We start from the raw sequence: 21441 nt of genomic DNA, 5'->3' as shown, positions 1-21441 counted from the left end.
TAAAAGGAGGATCTATATTGCACAGTGGAAGCAAAAGGCTGTAGTTCTCTAGAGAATTTGCCTGTAGTGATCTTTGCAGCGTTAAGGCGTGATTGGCCCTCCGGCCCTCTGGCCCTCAGGAGCTTCCTGTGTTATGATTTAAAGAGGAAAGAGTGAAGGGTGGGGCTTATGTGCAGAGACTGCTTGTGATTGGGCGGGTTTGGCTGTGTTTCACTCTTCGTCGGGAATGTGGGTTGAAGCGCTGGGAAGTTAGGAGGTTTTGAAAGTGCTTGCAAAAATGTGCCTGTCCAAGAGGGAAATGGACAGGAATTTGAAGACAGCGTTAGAAAGCGTTCCGCCCACAGTTCCCCTGTTCTCAACGGCTCAGTTTTAACAGGAGAGATTCTGAATTAAGGTATGATTATTTTCTCTGTCTCAGTACAAAGGATTTAGATGGAGGTGGAGCCAGAGATGTAAGTTCCTGTTTTCACAGTAACTCGTGGGCGCCACTGTAGTGAAAAGTCACAGAATTACTGTGGCTTACATGTGTTTTAATGTTAATCATTAGCATCTTGGACCAAAATTTTATCCTGCATATAAAGTGGTTTCAGTGGAATCTTTTTTAAGTGGAGAATTTTAAAGATAATTGTTTTAGGTATGAGTACAGTATTTAGGAGTTTTTGGTTTTTGAGCCATAAAAATCTCCTTTAGCATTTTAGAATGTAAGCAATTATCTGCACTTACTTTTTAGAAGAATTTCATAGAAGTAATTTGGAAATGTGGGGAAAATACAATACTTGAACATCCTATTTATTTTATCAGTAGTAAAATAAAAACTTACATCAAGCATCCACTCATTTAATCTTCAAAAATAAAGACATCTTTCTAGTATCTGGGGGAGAAATGTTCTTTTGTAATCAAATAGGTCTCAGGTTTGAGAATCTTGGCATATGGTGTTGAGACTCTTTGATAGTCTTCTGTCCTCAGGACCCTGTCACCAGGTGTTCTAATGTCTGATCCTGTGAGGGCAGATTTAAAGCCCTGGAGTGGGGGGGGGGGTGTGAAGGGGTTCTCTGGGGAATTATTTAGTCTCCATGTAAACAGTTGCCTAAGGAAACCTGGGCAAATCATTTGATGGACCCCAGAGTTGGTTTCTTTTCATCTTTGTAAAATGCAGACTTAGACTAGATCACTGGTTCTGTTTTCACTACCACACCTGAGAAATACAATCCACTCTTCAGTTAACAGTGGCTCTTTAATGCAATGACTGTTAGGGTGTGAGAGAGCATGTGGGTGTATGAAAACTGTGTTTTCCATCAGGGCTCTGTGATAAGGTGGAGGGGTGTACCACCCTGAAGTCCTTATAGCTCCCATTTTTACTGAATGTAAAAGCAAAATGTTTGTTTGCATAAGAAAGTAAAAATGAATTTGAATTCTAAGCATTAGCTTAAGCCTCTGTTTTCCATAAGACACCTTTTTAAAAGTAGATTTAATATAGTTTTTCAGATTTAAAAAATATTATAAAATATTTTTTTAATATGAAAAAGCTTTTAAGGAAAAAAAAATCTCCTATAGTTCTACCCCAATATAATCCATTTTAACATTTTAGAATATATATTTTTAGTCTTTTTCAATAAATACATTGTATGTGAATGTAACCAGTTAACTTTCTGGGAACTTTTTTAGATTCTGTTTCCTTATTAGTACATGTTTGCAGTACCTAAGGATTACATTCCTCATGGAAATTGGTACATGTCCATAACACATCCTGATTCTTTTTTCATCCTCTTGGCCTCCCCACTTTTCATCTCTTGATCCCCACTAGTAAATTTTTTTTAAAAAGATATTTAAATCCCAGCACTTTGGATGGCTGAGGCAGGAGGACTGCAAGTTCAAGATTCACCTAGGTAACTTAATAATTTAGCAAGACCTTGTCTCAAAATAAAAATATTTAGGAAAGTAAATAGGAAACATACCTCAGTACATAAGTCCTGGGCTCAATTCCCAGTACCAGGGGGAAAAAGTTTAACTTTAAATTAATATTAATACCCAACAAGTAACACTAAATTTAGCTACATTACCTACGAGCTGTGCCTGTGAAAAAAGCATTTAATCACCTTGATCTCAGTTTTTTAATTTGTAGAATAAAAATAACTCATATCAAGTTATTTTGAGGTTTAAATGAAAACTATTGGTGTAAAACAATATAGGGCCCAACACAAAATAAATGTAAAGTACTGTATTTTATTTTTTATTCTTCCTTTAAAATGTTAGGAATTATTACTGCTAAAATTTACAGAACCTAGGGTATTATTGATTTTTTTTTTCTTTAATTCAGTCCCATGTGAAGGCCCAGAAACGGGGTAAAGAACAACAGCTTGACATTATGAACAGGCAGTACAAACAACTTGAAAGCCGTTTGGATGAGATACTTTCTAGAATTGCTAAGGAAACTGAAGAGATTAAGGATCTTGAACAGCAACTTACTGAAGGTGAGAATTTAAGTATGATTTAAAGTAAATCCACTATTAACAAAAGAAAGATGATAGCCAGACAGACAGCATCCCTCTCAGTGGGGAAGAAGTTAGTATATGGTCGCAATAAACTTAGTCATGGTTATCACCTCTTATGGCATAAACCTCTTTCAGGGATTAGGAGAACAAAACAAAGACACTCTTTTGGGAGCAAAGAGCCAAGTGCTTAGTTGTAAGAAAAGTGTAGGAAGCAAAAAAAAATTTTAAGATCTATTTTGGCAGTGCAAATTTTAACAGTGACATTCCCATAATAATAAAAAACGAAAAGGACAATAGGCTGTATTGGTGACAACCTGAAGTCCCTGTCCCCATCACACCATTATCAGTGTGTCACTTGGGACAAGTTTTATTTTTGTCTTGATGGCTAGCTGCTGGGAGGTTAAAAAGATAGTATTCATAAAGTGTTTGGTAATATAGTGGGTACCTCGTATATGTTGTTTTTGTTTTTTAATTTTGCTATTTTTTTTCAAGTCTTCAGTTTTTTATGCTGCCAGCCTTCAAGTCTCATGAGTAGCTTTTTTGTGTGTGTGTTCAGTTTTGCTGAACATTTTATATTATTTTGTTTGGGGGATTGTGGATATAGCTCAGCAGTATAGTGCCTGCCTGGCAAGTGCAAGGTCCTAGTTTGATTTCTAGTACCAAAAAATAAATTAATTAATATAAATAAAATAAAATAAATTATTTTATTTGGAAATTATTTAAATTTTTACAATGTAAGCCAGGTATTTTGTAAGCATTTACAACTAAATATATTATTTTCATTGTATACCTACTTAATATTTCTATACTACAGAAAACAGGAAGAAAATTATCATTATATCTTGAAAAAGAAAGCTTAAGATAAGATGTAATTAGAATCTTAGAACTTCATTTAAAAATGTACATTATTATCCCTTTTCTGTCATGCTTAGGCCAGATAGCAGCAAATGAAGCTCTCAAGAAGGATTTAGAAGGAGTCATTAGTGGGTTGCAGGAATACCTGGGGACCATTAAAGGCCAAGCAACTCAGGCCCAGAATGAGTGCCGGAAGCTACAGGATGAGAAAGAGACATTGCTGCAGAGGTTGACTGAAGTTGAACAAGAGAGAAACGAACTGGAAATAGTTGCTATGGATGCAGAAAATATGAGGAAGGTATGATTTATTTCTTCCTGCTGATTTTCCTTAACTTCAGAAGTAGATAATCTCCAAAGTAAACTGAAAAATTAGAAGAAGTACATTTGTAAGTTAGTACTAGTGGCCTTTTGGTAGTTTTTTCTTTTTAGAAGTTGAGGTCTTTTCTTTCTTTAGCTGTGAGATGTTTGCAATAATTATTTTTCCTTTACTAAGAAAAGGCAAAATTGTGTTGGCTGTACTTTTGTCCCTGAAAGATATAGTGTCAAATAAGTCTAGAAAATATGAAGTTATATCTATTAAAAGTGTATTAAAAACAAAACAAATACTGTATTGTTTTCATATTTTATTATTTGTGAAGCAAAAGTAAATACAACATGGCTTATCTTACTTGCTACTATTACTTGATAATTTTGAGATTATTTTACCCCTAATAAGACAGATACAACATTGTGTTTTACATCTTTCCATTTCTGATTTGTTGCTTTAGTTTTTGGCAGACTTTATTGTTCATGAGAACCACAGATTCCTAAATCTTATGCTCAGAAATCTGAATTAATATTTTTTAGTATTATGAGCTTTTTCAGAAATATAAAAATATCAAAAATATTTAACACCAGGTATTCACAATTAGCTGAAGAAATAAAACATTACAGATATATTTGAAAAGTGTCTGTATTCCTAGAGACAACAAAATCCTTAGTATAGTTATTATTTTCCTGCATCTATATTCTTTCATTATACATGTAAATATCCTTAAGCAATATGTAGTATTGTTTTCTATGATTTTAAGATTTACAAAAGGCACAAAGTGTACATACTCTTTCATACCTTCTTCCTTCATATTTATGTTTTTGAGAGTTATGCACATTGTTATATGTGGTTCTGTTTTTATTGAAGTATGTAGCATTCGATGTACAAATAGTTATTATTTATTCATACTCCTTTAAAGGGCCAGTTGAGTTATTTTCATTCTTTTACTGTTATGAGCAGTGCTAGGTGTAATACTCTTGAACATATCTTAAGCCTGGACACTGCATAGGTTGGATAAGTGTCCTCAAAAGCCCATATTTAAGGTTTGATCATCAGGGTGTGGCATTACTAGAAAGTAGTGGAAGTCTTTATGAGGTGGGACCTCATAGAAGCAAGAAAGATCACTGAAGATATTGGGATCGCAGCCTCTTTCTCTTTTCTTCTGGCTGCCATGAAGTATCTTAGGCTTCCTCTGCTGTGAGCTCTCAGTATGATTTACTACTTTCCCATGGCCCCAAAGTAATTTCCCATGGCCAGGTAGCTATGTACTGAAACCGTTGAAGCCATGAGCTTTCCTTCTTGCAAATCGATCAGCTCAGATATTTTGTCTCAGTAATGGAAAGCTGACTTTACCTAGGGTCAATGCTCAGAAGTAGAACTGTGAGTGAGAAATTAACTTTACCAGATAGACAATCTTCTTGAGTCACTTGGGAATTAATTACAGACATCATGTGCCTTTGCTCCTGAATATTTCAGCATGTATTTCCTAAGGACAAGGACATTTCCCCAGTGTAAGCACAGAATTATCAGATGCAAGAAATGTTTGTCAAATTTTTTTATGTTTGCCAGTCTACTGAGTTTTAAATGATGTCTTTCCCCCATCTTTGTATTATGGAAATTTTTACATTTACAGAAAACTTGAAATATTAGTTCAGTGAATATCTGTGAGCCCTCTTAGATTATATGAACAAATATTTTGCTACATTTATTTTCTTTCTCTTATAGATATGTACTCCCCCCTCCAACTTATTAGGCAATTGCAGACATTATTACATCTTTCCTTTATCAGACATCTCTTAAGATGAATTGGAAAATTAACAGTCATTTATTTAAGATCTGAACCATAGTTCAGGTTTTCTCCATCATTCCAAGAATGTTTTAAAAATGTGTGTGTGTGTATATGTGTGTATATGTGCAAGTGTATAATCCAGTTGGCAGAGCTGTAGTTTGTCTGAATTTTCTGAATTTTCCTGATTGTTTCCTTGTGATTTCTCTATTCTTCATGTAAAATAGTCTCTTACTTTGACCGCATTTCCTCCAGATTGCTGGAGAGGTAGAGCGCCTTTCATTTGTTTATTTGCCATTCAGTTTTCTTCAGTGAATTTCCTATTCATGTTCTTTGCCCATTTTTTCCGTTGGATTGTCTCTTTTCTTAATGATTTGTAGGAATTCTTTATACATTCTGAATATTAATCCTTTGTTGGTTATATATGGTGTCTGCTTCAAACACCCCCCCCCAAGTGACTCCTATCACTTGGTTTTTAGACTGCCTGTTGAAAAACTCTACTGTACAAGTTCTTATTGCAAGATTCTCTATTTTAATCCAGAACAATTTGATCTCTTTAAGATCTTATATAAATAGGTGAAATCTATGACATTTAATCACACACACAAAACAGATGGACTAAAAATGAATCAGATTTGTGTTATCCTAATCAATATGTACTTAACAGTCTTATTAGCACTGATTTAAGTTACTCTGTTATCTTTATATTAGGAAGTGCCATTATTGCCAGGGATTAAGGTTCGTATCTTGATTATCCCTTTTCTAGGTGCACTGCACTATGCAATTTACTAAGATGGTTATTCTTCCGTTTCTCATCATAAAACTGTACAAATTGCTTCCCACCATAATTGTGAAAATACAATGAAAAAATGAATGTGAAAACATTTAATCCGGGGCTGGGGATTTAGCTCAGTGACATAAGCGCCTGTCTTGCAAGTGTGTGGTCGTGAGTTTGATCCCTGGTACCGATAAAAAAGAAAAAGACAAAAACAAAAACAAAAAACCCCCCCCAAAACCATTTAATCCAATATCTTATGGAAAATGAGCTTTAAATTTTACCTTCTTCTTTTATCCCAATCCTTTTTTCCTTCTTTATTTTCAGACTCATTTAAAGTATCATATAACTGTTTACACTGGGAAGCACTATATTGGTAGCTCTCTGACTTTTCTCGCTTCATTTAATCAGGATTCTTTTTTTCAACTAGGATATGCACAGCTAGAGACTTTATCTTTTTTTTTTTTTGAGACTTCATCATGTTGATGAAAACTTTCTGTGCCAGGCAGCAGTGGCTGGCTTAGGGTTCGGTTCACAGTGCTCAAGTTGCTCATAATGACTTGCAGATGCTTAAGCAGCACACTGGTTCCATAGTTAAACACACTAAATTTTTAAAACTAGGAGCTTGCAGAGCTAGAAAGTGCTCTCCAGGAACAGCATGAAGTGAATACATCCTTGCAGCAGACTCACGGAGATCTCAGTGCCTATGAAGCTGAACTGGAGGCACAGCTAAGACTACGGGATGATGAAGCCAACCAGCTTAAGGAAGAACTGGACAAACTTACAAAGGTTACACAGGTGAGGAGGATATTCCAACTAGAAATCAAGTAGTCTGTGCCTTTAGGTATCATCCTTCCTTTATGTGTATCTTAAGAGTAAACACTTTTAAATATAACGTATATGGAATGATGGGGAGGGCACATTTTTGAAGTAAGACATTCAGAGTTCAAATATTAGCCTTTTGTAAAAATGGGGAAATTGTAACTTCATGCAGAGGGTGAACAAAACAGTGTTTAGAGGGATAAGTATGAGTGTTCTACACAGAGAGCATGGAGAGACAGAATAGTGCAAAGGCTGAAAATGTGCCTCTTGGATACTTGGTGAAGGAGAGAAAAAGAGCAAGAGGTAAAGGTAGAAAGGTGGGCAGAGGCCAGCAATAACATTCTTCATCAGATTGAAAAGACTGTTTTGTTCATGTTGCTAGCCAAATGGGCTACATCTTCCTCTAGGAAGCCCACTTTAAACTTCCTTCTGCCTGCTGAAAGTCTGGGTTTAAAACTCTTTTTTGGTTTTCCTGTAACCTGTGCTTGTTTATTCATGTGTATGATGATGATCTATTTAGACTGCCTGTCTTCCCTGAGTTAGACTGAAAGTTCAGTGAATACCTAGAATGTATCTGCTTATTTTCTGTTTCTCCATGCTCATGAGAAGGATTAATATGTACTTCTTAGATGAAAATGAATTAAGATACATGCAGAATTTCAAAAATACAGGCAGAAGAGCATTCAGATTATTAGAAAAGGGATTAAAATAGATACTTTTATACTAATTTTATTATTGTTTTCCTTTACTTATCAGATACCAAATAATCAGTTGTTAATTGTCAGGTTACATTTCTCAAGCATGCCAAGTTTTAGAAATACAAAATCAAAGTCACAGAAAACAGGAGGTTGAGGGAAAACAATTAAAATATCAGTGAATACATATTTTTAAATAACAGTGTATAAAATTTCTAAATATCCTCTTATAAATAAATTTTTAAACAAGCCCTTTACTAGTTTGATAGATATATATTGTTCTTTGTGCTTACATTGTCCCTTTTTTTTTCTTATATATCTTTAAAAATGTAATAGTGTAGCCTTTTAACCTGTTCATTTATTATTAAAAGAGAATCTCCTGTTCCCCCAGCACCAGGATGGCCAGGATTAAATCTTCAAACCACAAATCAGAGTATGGACCATAAAAAGGTCTTGTGCCTCTGATCTGTATACCTGCAGTTCTCTGTTTGTTATCCTTTAGTTATATGAAATCACATGTGAAACTTGGTGTGCCGAGATTCCTGGGATCCACCTTAAGAAATTTTGGCCCATCAAGTCTGAGATAGGTCTAGGAATCTGCTTTTAAGTGATTTATCCACAGTCTGCTTTTAAGGGTAGATTTTGAGGCTACCGTGGGACTTTCTGATTTGTACTATCCAGGCTGAGTGGTTTCTGATTCTTCCCTTTCCTTAAGTATTAATAGTTTAAGGAACATGCAGAAATATTATCATGGGTTTTTAGATTTCAGAGTACTAACATGAAACATTGTTATAAAACTGTAGCATCCACGGCTTATTTGTGCATGTAGACTTTTTTGTCTTTTGGACTCATCAATTGCAATTTAAAAATTTCATTTCATATCATTCATACCATAACAACAGTTAGAACAATCAGCGCTTCAAGCAGAACTTGAGAAAGAAAGGGAGTCCCTCAAAAATGCCCTTGGAAAAGCTCAGTTCTCAGAAGAAAAGGAACAAGAGAACACTGAACTTCGCGACAAACTTAAACAGCTACAGGTAGAGATTCATTGCTTTAGAGTTTGGAATATATTGATACATAGGATACTGAAAGATGTCTTTCCTGGGGCATTTAGCAGTCTGTTCTAACATGTAGTAAACAACTTGAATTGTTAGAAAAAATTCTGGGTGGGGCAACACTATAGCCTCTCTCCTTGTCTGAACCATGGTCTTCAGGTTATTAAAATTCATGTGTTTTATATGGTTATAAAGGAGCAAACCGGTTAGGACAGTGTCCTTAACAATGAGTGTAGTGGTAAATCATGGAAGAAAGCCATACTTTCATCTGTCTTAGAAGCAGATTTGTCACCAGACCGAGCCAGTGTACTCCTCTTCCACTAAAATACCTTTGAAATTATCTGTGAACTTAACTAGAGTAGGTTACAGTAGGTTATAAACAGTTTTCACAGTCTCCTTCTTAGAAAGGTTAACATTCAAATGCAGTCATTTATAGGGGATATATTGCTGAATATTTTTATAGCTTATAATACTCTGCCTGCAAATGGTAGGAGAAACAGGTGGATAGGATTTTCCAGATAATTAAACTTTCTCAAAGATGACAGATGTCTGAACAAACAAGTACCTGAACCAAGACTCAGATCTTTAAATCTGAGGGCAAGGGCTGCTTGGCAGGCTGAAGTGGCAGCTGTTGATACCAGAAATGAAAGGGTAGAGTTGTGTGGTTTGGGAGAAGGCTTCCAAAATACCATGCAGGGAGATTTGTGATAAATAAAAATAAACTTACCCAAATTTTCTTTTCTTCCAACACCTCAAATACTTTTCTTCAAAGTTTAAGGAAATCTAAAATTTACAATGTGTTTTTTATTACATCATTTCAACTTCTGAAGCAAAGATCAAAAGATGTACATATTTTTCATTGTTTTTCAGTAGTAGTATATGTGTGTGTATATACACACATGTTGGATTATTAGTTTTTATTTTAACTGTGGAAATTTTCAAGTAATCAGAAAATCAAAGAGAATATCAGCATTCTCTGTTTCATGTAATTCAGGTTTTTTTGACTGATGTTTTTTAAAGAAAATCTCATACGTATTTACTTAACTCTTAAATACTTCCATGTCCATCTAGAGAAAAGACTGATATAGATTCTTTAGAGACTTTTTTTTTCAAGTAGAAACTGAAGTCAACTTTGGAAAAGGCTGGCCCATCATCCTATGATAATACCATAGTTAGAATTTGGTCCTTTGGTTATTTGGCCTCATATCTGTTGGTAGAGAGCACCAGTTATTAATAACTCTACATTTCTGTTTTGCAGAAATCATTCTGTTATGGTGAATCATAATCTTCTCACACTAGCTCAAGAAAGGAAGCAACTTTAGGAACCAGAAACAGGCAGTCTTGTCAATTTTTAGGAATCTACACAGCTCTCTCATTTTTCTTTCCCTAACTGGGCATTCATTGTACATGACTTCACCTGGACCTCAATCCTGAGCTATCCTTTCAGGCCCAGCACTTACATGTGCTATACTGAATTTTGGTTCAAATTATGAAGAGAGAGAATCTGTCTTGTGTATCATAGGACAGCCTATCTTTAAACGTGCTCAGAATGCTTCAGTAGCCTACTGTTGTTCATAACAACACAAAACCTATTTTATAATAAGGTGTTCAAAATGTCATGTTTATTGGAAACCTGATAGGATAAAAAATATAAAACAACTTGAAAAATGCTGACTGCACAGTATACTTCAGAGAATGAATTGTTTACCCTCCTGAGAGGTTGGCAGACTGGGAGCTGTGGCTTCCTGCTCCCTCCCAGCATCACAAAAGAACATCATAACTCATTATCAGTAGCCCCAGAAGAAATTGAAACTCATTATACAGTTTCTCTCTAACAATGAATAGTCGTAAGTAAGGGGTCGTCGGTAGTACAGACAAAGCCATGTCTGGACATTGGGCAGGGTAGTTTACAGATGAAAAGACCCCCACACGGCGCAGCACTTAAAAACATTAATTGCACAGGCTGGGGATTTAGCTCAGCGGCATAAGCACCTGCCTTGTAAGCAGGTGGTCATGAGTTTGATCCCCGGTACCAATAAAAAAAAGTTAAAAAAAAAAAACCAAAACATTAATTGCAGTTCTTGATTCTCCATTTTAGTTCATAGTGATACATTAAGTTTGAAGTAGGTTAATCACTTAGGTTTTGTAAGTTTTTGAGAGGAATGCAATTAGTAGCTTAGGAGTGTTTTGCTTTATAATTTAGGGATATCTCAGCAATTTCTTTTTATTTGAAAGAGGCACTTCTGAATTTAGTTCTATGGTCTAGATATGCTTATTAATTTCTTAGTAGTAAAAATATACTGCCAAAGGGCTGGGGAGTTAGCTCAGTGGCATAAATGCCTGCCTGGCAAGTGCAAGATTGTGAGTTCAATCCCCAGTACCAAAAATTAAAAAATAAAAATAAATAAATAAATAAAATATACTGGCAAATAACAAATATTGCCCATTTACCCCCCCCCCACACAGGATGACAATAACCTGTTAAAACAACAACTGAAAGATTTTCAGAATCACCTTAATCACGTGGTTGATGGCTTGATTCGTCCAGAAGAAGTGGCAGCTCGTGTGGATGAGCTAAGAAGAAAACTGCAATTAGGAGCTGGGGAAATGAGGTAAAGCGAAATCCAGAACTCCAAGTATGGCATGTGCTTCACAGCCTCAGAGTCATGAGTGTGAGGTTCAGTGAGCTCATCTTCCTAAGTTTTACGGATTTCTTTTGCACAGTTCTCCTTACAGTATTTCCAAGACAGAGACATACAAGCCCATATAATTCTGATTGTCACTGAATTTTATTTTAGTTTTACATTTTGGGTGTTTCACATTTTTTGATCATGTTTAATTAGAAAACAAAAAGGTATTTAAGAGTCATCCAACCAAGCTTGGTGGCACACTCCTGTAATATCAGTACTCAGGAGACTAAGGCAGGAGGATTGCTGTGAGTTCAGGGCCAGCCAGCTCTATATACATAGTGATACCTTGTCACAAACAAACACACAAAAAAGAGCCTTACTTGCAAGTTCATTATATATAGTCAGAAAGAATTATGCATTTTTAACAAAAACAAATATCAATAGAAAACTGAGCTTTATTTCAAATATATGAACATTCTTACTCTGACAAGAGGTTGTGTTTTCAGTGGGGAAGGAGTCATTTGATAAAATAAGATAAAATAATCATTTGGACTTTGGAAGTACTCAGAAAGTTACAGGGAATTGACACTACTGTCTTTTTGTGGTTTTGTTTTGTTTTTGTGTGTGTATGTTTTATTTTTATGTTTTAGTCTTGCGCTAATGCTAGCAGTGTGTTGTACCCAGCATCAAAAGTAAAATATCACAATTTTATGGTATTTTGACCTTTCCAGAATCCCTAGCCCTTCAGATGTCTTAGGAAAAAGTCTTGCCGGTTTACAGAAACAATTCAGCGAAATCCTTGCACAGTTCCAGTGGGAAAAAGAAGAAGCACAAGTTAGAGAGCAAAAACTCCAGGAAGAAATGGCTCTGCAGCAAGAGAAACTGACAAATGGACAAGAAGAGTTCAGGCAGGCCTGCGAAAGAGCTCTTGAAGCAAGAGTAAGAAAAATGGGCAAGAGGCAGTTGGAGAGTAGCATTTGGCAAACACTAATGTTTCCAGCAAATGACAATGCTTCCTTTCTCATGTAAATTCGGCATAATTGTTGTTATTTTCAGTCATAACAAGTCTAGCTGAGTGTGACTAAAGTCCATCTCTAAATATGGTTACTGATAAAAAAAGTCAAGCTTGTGACACTGTATCTTCATGTATAATAAGCAGATTAATAATACCACATTTCTAGCGTATAGTATGATGCCAGAATCTGAGTTTTTGGACATGAGGCAAATGTTCAAATGGATCCTGGAGAACATTGAAGATGAAACCATCCCCAGTAATTCATTAGTTACAAAATTTTGTTACATTCTTATAGTAAAGTGAAAGATAATTCTATAACAAATTTTTATTTTGCTTTAAAAAAATCATCCTTGAAACTTGATTTCCTTACAGATTAATTTTGATAAGAGGCAACATGATGCAAGAATCCAGCAGTTGGAGAATGAAATTCACTATCTACAAGAAAATCTAAAAAGTATGGAAGAAATCCAAGGCTTTACAGATCTCCAACTTCAGGAAGCTGATGAAGAGAAGGACAGAATTCTAACCCAACTCCAGGAATTAGAGAAAAAGGTGGGGAGACTAGGAAAGTGAGGCACATAAGTAGCTGCTGCCCAGGTCATGCCCTGATGAGTTTCAGCTGAGAGGAGTGTGATCCACATTCACCTCTGACTATGTTGCTGGGCAGAGCTCAACAGACCTCAGAGAGACTTGGATGGGTGTCATTTAGTCAAAGATCTGAAACTAGGATGTCCTGATAGATTGAAACAAGAGAATTATGAATGTAACAATTAACTTTAGACTCAGTTAGATAATACTTAACAAATGATAATGGTATGAATTTTCCTTCTTAAAAACCCTTTGCCTTGAAGGACACACCCATAAGAAATTACCTTTATTATCGCCTTATTTTCCTTTCTGATACTCTGGCCTCTCTGATGGTTTTTCTCCATTTACCCTCAATCATGTATTCCCATTGTCATATCCTGGATCTTGATACATTGAGAAGTTGTACTCAACATTTCTAAAAATCACTGACCAAAATGTCTCACTGTGGTCATTACTTTTTGTCTTGTTGGAATCTCTTCACTAACAGTTATTCAGCCTGCTGAGATTCCAGTTCTTTAGCCTCACCTATTTTGTCTTTTAAGCCCTTCCTGTCTTTATTTTCCTTCTTGTCCAATGTAAATTACAAATCCGCCACAAAGACCCTTTTTGAAAATATCTTTAAGTCCCTTACCCTTTCCTCCTGCCTTACTTTCCTGACAAAACTGAAGTTACCTGCTTTCTCTGTGCTAGATATTTCTGGAGGAAAAAAGTCACCCATCCAGCATAGTGGAATCACTATAATCACAAGGTCACCAACCTTGTTAAGGCAATAGTGTCTATTCTTGGATAAACTTGCTATCCCATGCCCCACCTTTTTCATGCCTTTGCATCCCTCCTACCTACCATCTACCTGCTCTCAGCTTCACTGTGATTTGCTTCATATTTCAACAAGAAGGCTTTTGCTGAACTTAAAGACCAACATCCCTAAACCTATGAGACTCTATGTGAAATGCCCATGTTTCAGTCTGTTCTTTTTTCACTATGTTCCTTTTTCCAGTTCTTCAAAAATGCCAAGTCCTTTCTTTACCATTATATACTGAGGGTCAGAATTCAGTAACTGTTTGTAGGTGACAGGAAATACTTTTATAGTGAATGAATGAATGAATGAATGAATTTATGATCAATGCCATTCTTAACTAAGAAAACTGATTCTTTAAAAAATCTGTCTTAGTTTTGAGATTATTTGTACAGTGAATGTTTATGGAGCACCCACTATGTACCAGCTTGTTTTAGACATAGGGCATACAGCAGTGAACAGAATCTTTAGTCTTTTGGAGCTTACATCTTCATTACTATCAAATGATACATCTTTTAAGTAATGCTCCTTTTACTTTAGAAGAGACATGAAGACGCCAGATCTCAAGAGCAGTGTCTTAGTTTGGATAAAGAATTGAAGAATCTGAAGAAAGCTGTGGCTGCCTCTGATAAACTGGCTGCTGCTGAGCTCACCATCGCCAAAGACCAGCTCAAGTCCCTTCATGGAACCGTTATGAAAATTAACCAGGAGAGAGCAGAGGTTAGTCCACGGGAGCACAGCAAATTTCCACTAGAGCTATTGCTGTCAAAAACCACAGAAGCTTGTATTATGGACCTCCTGTTATACACTGGTCTGTCTGTCAATCACCATAAAATTCTCCATTTTTCTTAAGATCTAAAGATTTTGTTTTTCCTGTCACAACCCCCAAGAATTTATTTTGTGCTCCTATGGGTTCTGTACCCTCTTGAATCCTGAAAGGAGCCATCAAATGAAACATACCACCCATACCTTCAAAGTTCAGGGAGACTTCTGACAACATGTACCAGGACAGAGATTTTGAAGACTTGTCTATAATTTTTCTGAACCTTAAATTTTTCATCTTGTGCAATTGAGTAAAGAGATGTTATCTCATATAGGACTGTTACAATTCCTAGCCAAGGTAATGTTTGTTAGGCTGTTTTACAGGCTCCAGATACTAATGAGATTAAGATAGTAGGTTGGGTCAGAGGTGTTGGCACACATTTGTAATGCCAGCACCTGGGAGGCTGAGGCAAGAGGATCACCACAAATTCTAGGCCAGCCTGGGCTACCTAGTAGATTCAAGACCAGCCAAGACTACAGAGCGAGATCCTCTTTCAGAACAAACAAATAAAAAAGATAATACAGGAGAAAAAAATATCTCATGATGAGAGCCCAAAGAGATAGCAGTCATGGAAGACTGTGGCACAGAGAAGAAAGGTTGGCCTGCTCCTTCTGATGTAATACCTGCCCAGTCAGCCCTCCGGGAGCAGGTCTGGCTGCTCCACAATGGCACCAACGTAAGAGAAAGTAGAGTTTTGTACCACATGTATGGGACAGCCAGGCACAACATGTGACAAAAGCAGAGGTGACATTCTGAGAGGAAGGAGGGATGGAGATGACAACCAGTGATAGCAGGGTGCCCTTCTCATACTGTCCCATAGGAGTTGCTTGAAGCAGAGAGATTCAGCAGAAAGGCAGCGAAGGCAGCCAGCGACCTGACCCGGGCAGAAGCAGAGATCGAGCTACTGCAGAGTCTTCTCAAGGATAGAGAGGAGCAGGTCAGTGTTGTGTGGGTACCCTAATCCCTCCCCTCCTTACTAGATCTGTCTCATTTCCTGAAATATGATCTTAAAACACTCTAAAGTATATACAGTACTTTATCCTCTACCACGCGCCATGTGTGGCAAGGGGTAAACAGAAGGAGCAAGGCAATTTTCCCCTGGTAAAGAGCAAATAAAAATTACACAACTATAATTAGCTTGCAAGATTAGTGCATCTGGCAAAGAATTCATTCTTTGGCAACTTTGTATTTGTTTAATAGTTCTGTGTGGAGAAAGCAGATGCATGTACTGGAGGGGCAACCTCTCGGGTCCTAGAAATTGAGAAGCTGAATGAAATCATGGAGCAACAAAGGGCAGAGATTGCAAGGCTGCGGAGTTTACTAAACATCACTGGGGCTGGTAAGGCATTATGGGATTTGGCTGTGGCGGTGATTTTATAGTTGTAAAAGCAAATTGTCTTGTTTTTCACATTTAGAAAATATGTTTAATAATAAGACATCAATCCATGCTTAGAGAGCTGTGATAGTTACTTCGTAAGTTAAAGAATTTAAAAAACATTTTAAATGTGCTATTAAGGGGCTTGATTTGAAACACAGAGTGTGTTTGTAGTTTCAAAAAAAGTAATGTTCAAAAGTCTGTTTATTTACTGTCTCTGAATTACTTGGTAAGGGAAGCACAAAAGGATGTGCTTGTCCTCAGTGTCAGCTCAAACTAATTACCAAAGGGCAGTCTGAAAGTCAGCTTTAAGGAACTGGTAAAATTCGTTGACTCTGGTAAAATCTTTTTGTACGTTGAGAGAGAAAGTATGTAGATTATTTCATACCAAGTTCACAGAATGCCTTTCCTTTATAGATAACAAAGGAGGCTTTGAAAATGTTTTAGAAGAAATCGCTGAACTTCGACGTGAAGTTTCTTTTCAGAATGATTACATCAACAGCCTAGCAGATCCTTTCAAAAGACAAGGTTATTGGTACTTCATGCCACCACCACCACCATCGTCCAAAGTAGGAATACTGAATTTTCCTAAAGAAAGTATAACATTAGTTCCTCTCCCAAGTTTGGGAACAGGTGCCAAGAACATTTATACACTAAGCATGCGTTGAGGTTCTTCAGTGCTTTTAGCATTTGAGATGAAGATCGGGCCTTCATGTGGAAGAAGGTGGTTGCCTGTCTGTGTTCAGGCCGTGTATTGTGGGATTCCCTGACTGAGGATGCCCTAGAGGATAAAGTAACTTGAGCCCAGAGAATCTGTTGAAAATGGTTATAGAATTGTGTGGAGCTGCAGACAAGATAAAAGTACTTGGAATTTTTTTTTTTAACCAAACATTCTAGGCCAAATGCTAGCATTGCTGGGTTATGGCAATGAATGTTACAGCCCCTGTGCTCATAGCCTGTGTTTAAAAAGCTCATGGGCATTGCCAGTGTAATTCCAAAATAATGACATGCATGCAACAACAGATTTGATCTGTGTGTTAAGGATTCAGGAAGCAAGACTTCACACACAGGGTGCAAGCAGCAAAGAGTAGGCTATTATGAGGGAAGAAACAGCTGTGAAGAAGGGGAGAGTTGGCTTAGCCATGGCAGTTAACCGTGTAGAGCTAGAGAGTTTGATGGAAACAATAAAAGATAAAATTGGAAAAGGAGATGAAGGTCATGGTTATTTGAAAAAGACCTAAAACCCCTTTAATGTAATTATTTGGGCCACGGGAAATGGAGTGTGTGTATATTAACCTAACCATATTAGGTCAGAGTTAGGAAGAATAGAAGAGTGTGGAGGCTAGACTTGCAGCAAGGTGAGATTTTTATGGGACTGAACTCATTGAAGTGAAGGAGAAGTGAGAGCTAGATTAGTAGAGCCACAAAGAAACAGGATTAAGAAATCTTAAGGAGCACAATGGTCAGGACTTATTGCCTGATTGTGGGAAGTGAAGAGCAGACAACAAACTTATCCTCTAAAGCAAAGAGGCTGGGTGACTTCCTACTAGAATCAGCTGACAGTGAGGGAAAAGCAGCTAGACATACCAGGCACTCTGGGATTTGTAGGCTTACCCAGAATCCAAAGAGCAGACTCAGGTCCCTTTCCCAGAAATCCAAAAGAGGAAGAAAACATCCTGGGCACAGTCAGGCTGGATAGAAACACTGTATATTAGAGCAAAAACATTGTAATCCTGAGAAGGGTGCAAGCTTGGAGGGTGGGTCTACAGACAGAGAAGGGGAGAGAATGGCAGAATTGAGCTTTAAAACCATGCCAGGCTCCCAGGACAGCAAACTAATAGTATCTCCCCTTGAAAGGTTGTTGTTTTCCTTTGCCTTGATTACTGGGCTATTCAGGACAATACCAAAGAAAAGAAATTACCAGTAAAAATAGGTAGAGAGAAGGGAAACACATACTCAGGAATCTGGTCATTAATGGAGAACTCGTTTTCATTTCTCTCTCTGCTCCAAATCAACCTAATCAAACAGCCACATAACATTTCTACGTGGTTAGGGACTTGTCTTTTCTAGAAAACTGTACCAGAAGGCAGGTTAGGATCAGAGATAGATGTTATTAAATAGATACCATTTGGTTGATTTTAGTCCACTTCTAGTCCTTCACTTTCACAGGCCTCTTTGCCATGATCCCTGTGTTGCATGCATGTCCCTGCTGTCTGTTTGCATGGCCTCCCTGATACTGTAAATAAACTGAACCAAGAGGGTAGACCTGTGGCTTATATCATCATGTAATCACGTCTCACTTCTGTGTGTGAAAAATAAGATTCATGATAATGAGACAAAACAAGTGCTTTCTCTGCACTCTTTTACATCTTAACTTTGCCCTATTATTTCTCAAAATCAGTCTTTCCATTTATAATATAGTGTTTGTTTTCTTGTCATTTATTTTAGGTTTCTAGCCATAGTTCCCAGGCCACCAAGGACTCTGGTTTGGAACTGAAATACACAGCCTCAACTCCTGTTAGAAAACCACAGCCTGCTCAGCATGAGGGGAAGGATGGCAGTGGACCTCCACCTGCATCAGGATACTGGGTCTATTCACCCATCAGGAGTGGGTTGCATAAATCATTTTCTAATAGACGTAAGTCATATCACATAGGGAGGTTTCATTTCCCTTGCCTGTTTAATAACCTTTTACTGGGTCCTGGAAATCTATAGACACTGTCTAGATAACTTAGTCTCTCCTGTTATAAGGCCTTCTGTCATCTCTTTGGCCACTGACCTTTGCATATGATACCTGACTGCTTGAGATACATGCCTGGTTCCTCAGATCTCTGTGATTTATTTTGTTTTGCTTTGATTTTGTTTTTATTTTGTGGTGCTGGAGATTAAACTCAAGGCTTCTGACATGCAGTGTGAGTGCTCTACCACTGAGCTATATCCTTAGCCCCAAGCCTTCATGTTTTAGACATTCTATCTAAAATGTCCTTCATCATTCCTTTCCCAAACTGATTCTTACTAATCTTCAAGAAGACCTAGGTCATCAAAGAACACTCCTTTTATTAAGCCTTCCTCTGCTTCTTCCTCCAGGCCAACTGAGCAGCTTCTTGGCCCATACACCTAGAGCTTGGTGCTTCCTCTTCTAACATCATGGCATTGAGGTCATTCTGCTAAATAAAGCAAAATGTCCTTCAAAGCTCTAAAGGGAAGAGCTAGACTTAGATAAGCCCCAGCTCTTGCACTTAGGAACTATGAGATCATAGGCAAATTATTTAGCTATGCTAAGACTATGAATAAATAGTACTACCTTTTGATGATTTGAAACTACTCCTTGAGTGCCTCCTATGTTGCTAATTCTTTGTCATCAGTAGTAAGCAAATGTAGCTCTTGCTTTTAGCAGAGACAAGCCATTACATGGTAGGATGTCATGCATCATGACAGTAAATGCTGAGTGCTATCCAGCCTCATTGCATGTCTCTGTTGATCTTTTGTGAAACATGAAGTAAAGACTCAAATTATTATGAATAAAGACTGAAGGAAGAAATAAACTAAAATCTGCATAAGAAAAACTCAAGTATTAAAATACAGCTGAAAATACTTTAAATTCATGTTTTGATCTCCCTTTGACTTCTGTTTCAGAATTTTATCCTTACATCTCCAGAATCTTGTTCTAACTGCTGTTGTTTCTGAACATATGTATCTAGTAAGCCATGGGATAACACGCTGTTGTGTCTCTCTGAAGATGCAGACAGTGAAGGAGATAGCCAAGAAGAGAGCGGGTTGGATGACCAAGAGGAATTTGTGCCTCCTCCTGGATACATGATGTACACCGTGTTTCCTGATGGTTCTCCTGTACCCCAGGGCATGGCCCTGTATGCACCGCCTCCTCCTTTGCCCAACAATAGCCGACCTCTTGCTCCTGGCACTGTCATTTATGGCCCGCCCCCTGCTGGGGCCCCCACCGTGTATGGACCTCCACCTCCCAATTTTTCTGTCCCTCTCATCCCTATGGGTGTGCTGCATTGCAATATCCCTGAACACCATAACTTGGTAAGTCGAAAGACAACTTGTCCTCTGTCCACACTCCTTCCATGAGAGCTCAAAACAATATACAGTTGGGTCATTTGTTTACACAAGGGTTATATCCCAAAAGATTGAGTATAAGGCTGATATTTAGAACTGAGCATGTATTCTTTTACAGAAATACTATTTTGAATAGCATTTAAGATCCCACGCTCGTCTGAAACCTGGTTTAGCCATTTTATCACAGAAATACTGTCAATCCAGATATTAACCATTTTCTTGTATTTTTCTATTGACAGTGACTATAGTGATGTATATAGCACCTGTCAACAGAAACATATTCATTCTTTCTAGTGCCTACACCTGTACACATATGTGTGTGTATGTGTGCATGTATTCACACATAGAGTATATGCACACACATAAAAACAGCAGGCAACAGGTTTTGGTGGGGATTATGTCTGGCTAGTAGGATTTGACTATTATTAACTTATTTTCCTAGTTATTTTTGTATATCCAATTTTGAATTATTTTCTCCCTGAATGTTATAAGCATTACCCATGGTTTTATAAATGTTTCTAAACAGCATTTTAATAATTACACATTTCTCTATTTGTTGGTACTATAATTCACTGTGTAAATTCTTAATGTTTTATATTCTTTTGTTTTAAGCCAGATTCCAAGAAATGATTTCTTCTTAATTAGTAGATGACTTTCTAACTTTTTGATTCTAAAGCAATAAAACTACATTCAGACTCCTCTTTCAAACTTGAGCCCTCAAAAGATCAAAGGACACATAAGGGGCTAGGACACCTGGTTCCATGTCACAGTCTCATGTTTATAGGTCAGATGAGTTTCAGCGGGTCTGTGTGCATTTACATGGTTAACAGTGGTAGTCACTCACATTCTCTTGTGGGTTTTCAATGTGCATTGTAATTTGTTGCAGTTTTGTCTTTTGAGCATTTATTGGCAATCTCTTAAACTGGTTATTTTACTCCACAAAAGTACCCAAATGCTTATATAGTCTTTCAGGTACACTTTTATATGTCCCTGCATTTGCACATATTTAATTCTTCAGTCTACATTGTTTCCTGCTTATTCATTCTTTAGATCCCAGACAAAACACCTCTTCCTCTGGGCAGCCTTCTCAAGTAACTGTACTCTTGTGTGTGGGACCTTGGTCTGTCTCTACTGTAGATGCTGAACCCTGTTTGTCACTCATGGCCTGTTGAATGTTTCTCGGCCATTGTTGTACTGATGAAAAAGTTAGAAGTTCTGTTAGTCCATCAGTTTCATCTGTGGCATGTGAGAAAAACTTAGCTTGGCTTAGGTTTTCTTTTCAGATTAAAATTTTAGAAACCACCATCAGTTTTCAGGTCACATACATGACTTTAATCACAGTTA

At 37.2% G+C, this 21441-nt stretch overlaps 1 protein-coding gene across 2 annotated transcripts in view; it reads left to right on the top strand.

The window, feature by feature from the left end:
* Cntrl (centriolin) overlaps positions 1–21441 on the top strand; it is a 77654-nt gene that overhangs the window by 34257 nt on the left and 21956 nt on the right. For both annotated transcript variants that reach the window (XM_003479133.5, XM_063259761.1), the window contains exons 12-24: positions 2318–2471; positions 3425–3645; positions 6840–7016; positions 8638–8772; positions 11257–11402; positions 12152–12359; positions 12808–12987; positions 14360–14539; positions 15463–15579; positions 15843–15981; positions 16435–16586; positions 18466–18655; positions 19757–20064. In XM_003479133.5, coding sequence (XP_003479181.1) covers positions 2318–2471; positions 3425–3645; positions 6840–7016; positions 8638–8772; positions 11257–11402; positions 12152–12359; positions 12808–12987; positions 14360–14539; positions 15463–15579; positions 15843–15981; positions 16435–16586; positions 18466–18655; positions 19757–20064 — 2307 coding nt within the window. The remainder of the gene's footprint in view (positions 1–2317; positions 2472–3424; positions 3646–6839; positions 7017–8637; positions 8773–11256; positions 11403–12151; positions 12360–12807; positions 12988–14359; positions 14540–15462; positions 15580–15842; positions 15982–16434; positions 16587–18465; positions 18656–19756; positions 20065–21441) is intronic.

Source organism: Cavia porcellus, unplaced genomic scaffold, assembly GCF_034190915.1.
Source record: "Cavia porcellus strain 051 isolate PalLab524CR breed Dunkin Hartley unplaced genomic scaffold, mCavPor4.1 scaffold_1, whole genome shotgun sequence".
Lineage (NCBI taxonomy): Eukaryota > Metazoa > Chordata > Mammalia > Rodentia > Caviidae > Cavia > Cavia porcellus.
The sequence above is the reverse complement of the archived record's forward strand: the minus strand, read 5'-3'. Positions and strand labels throughout refer to the sequence as shown.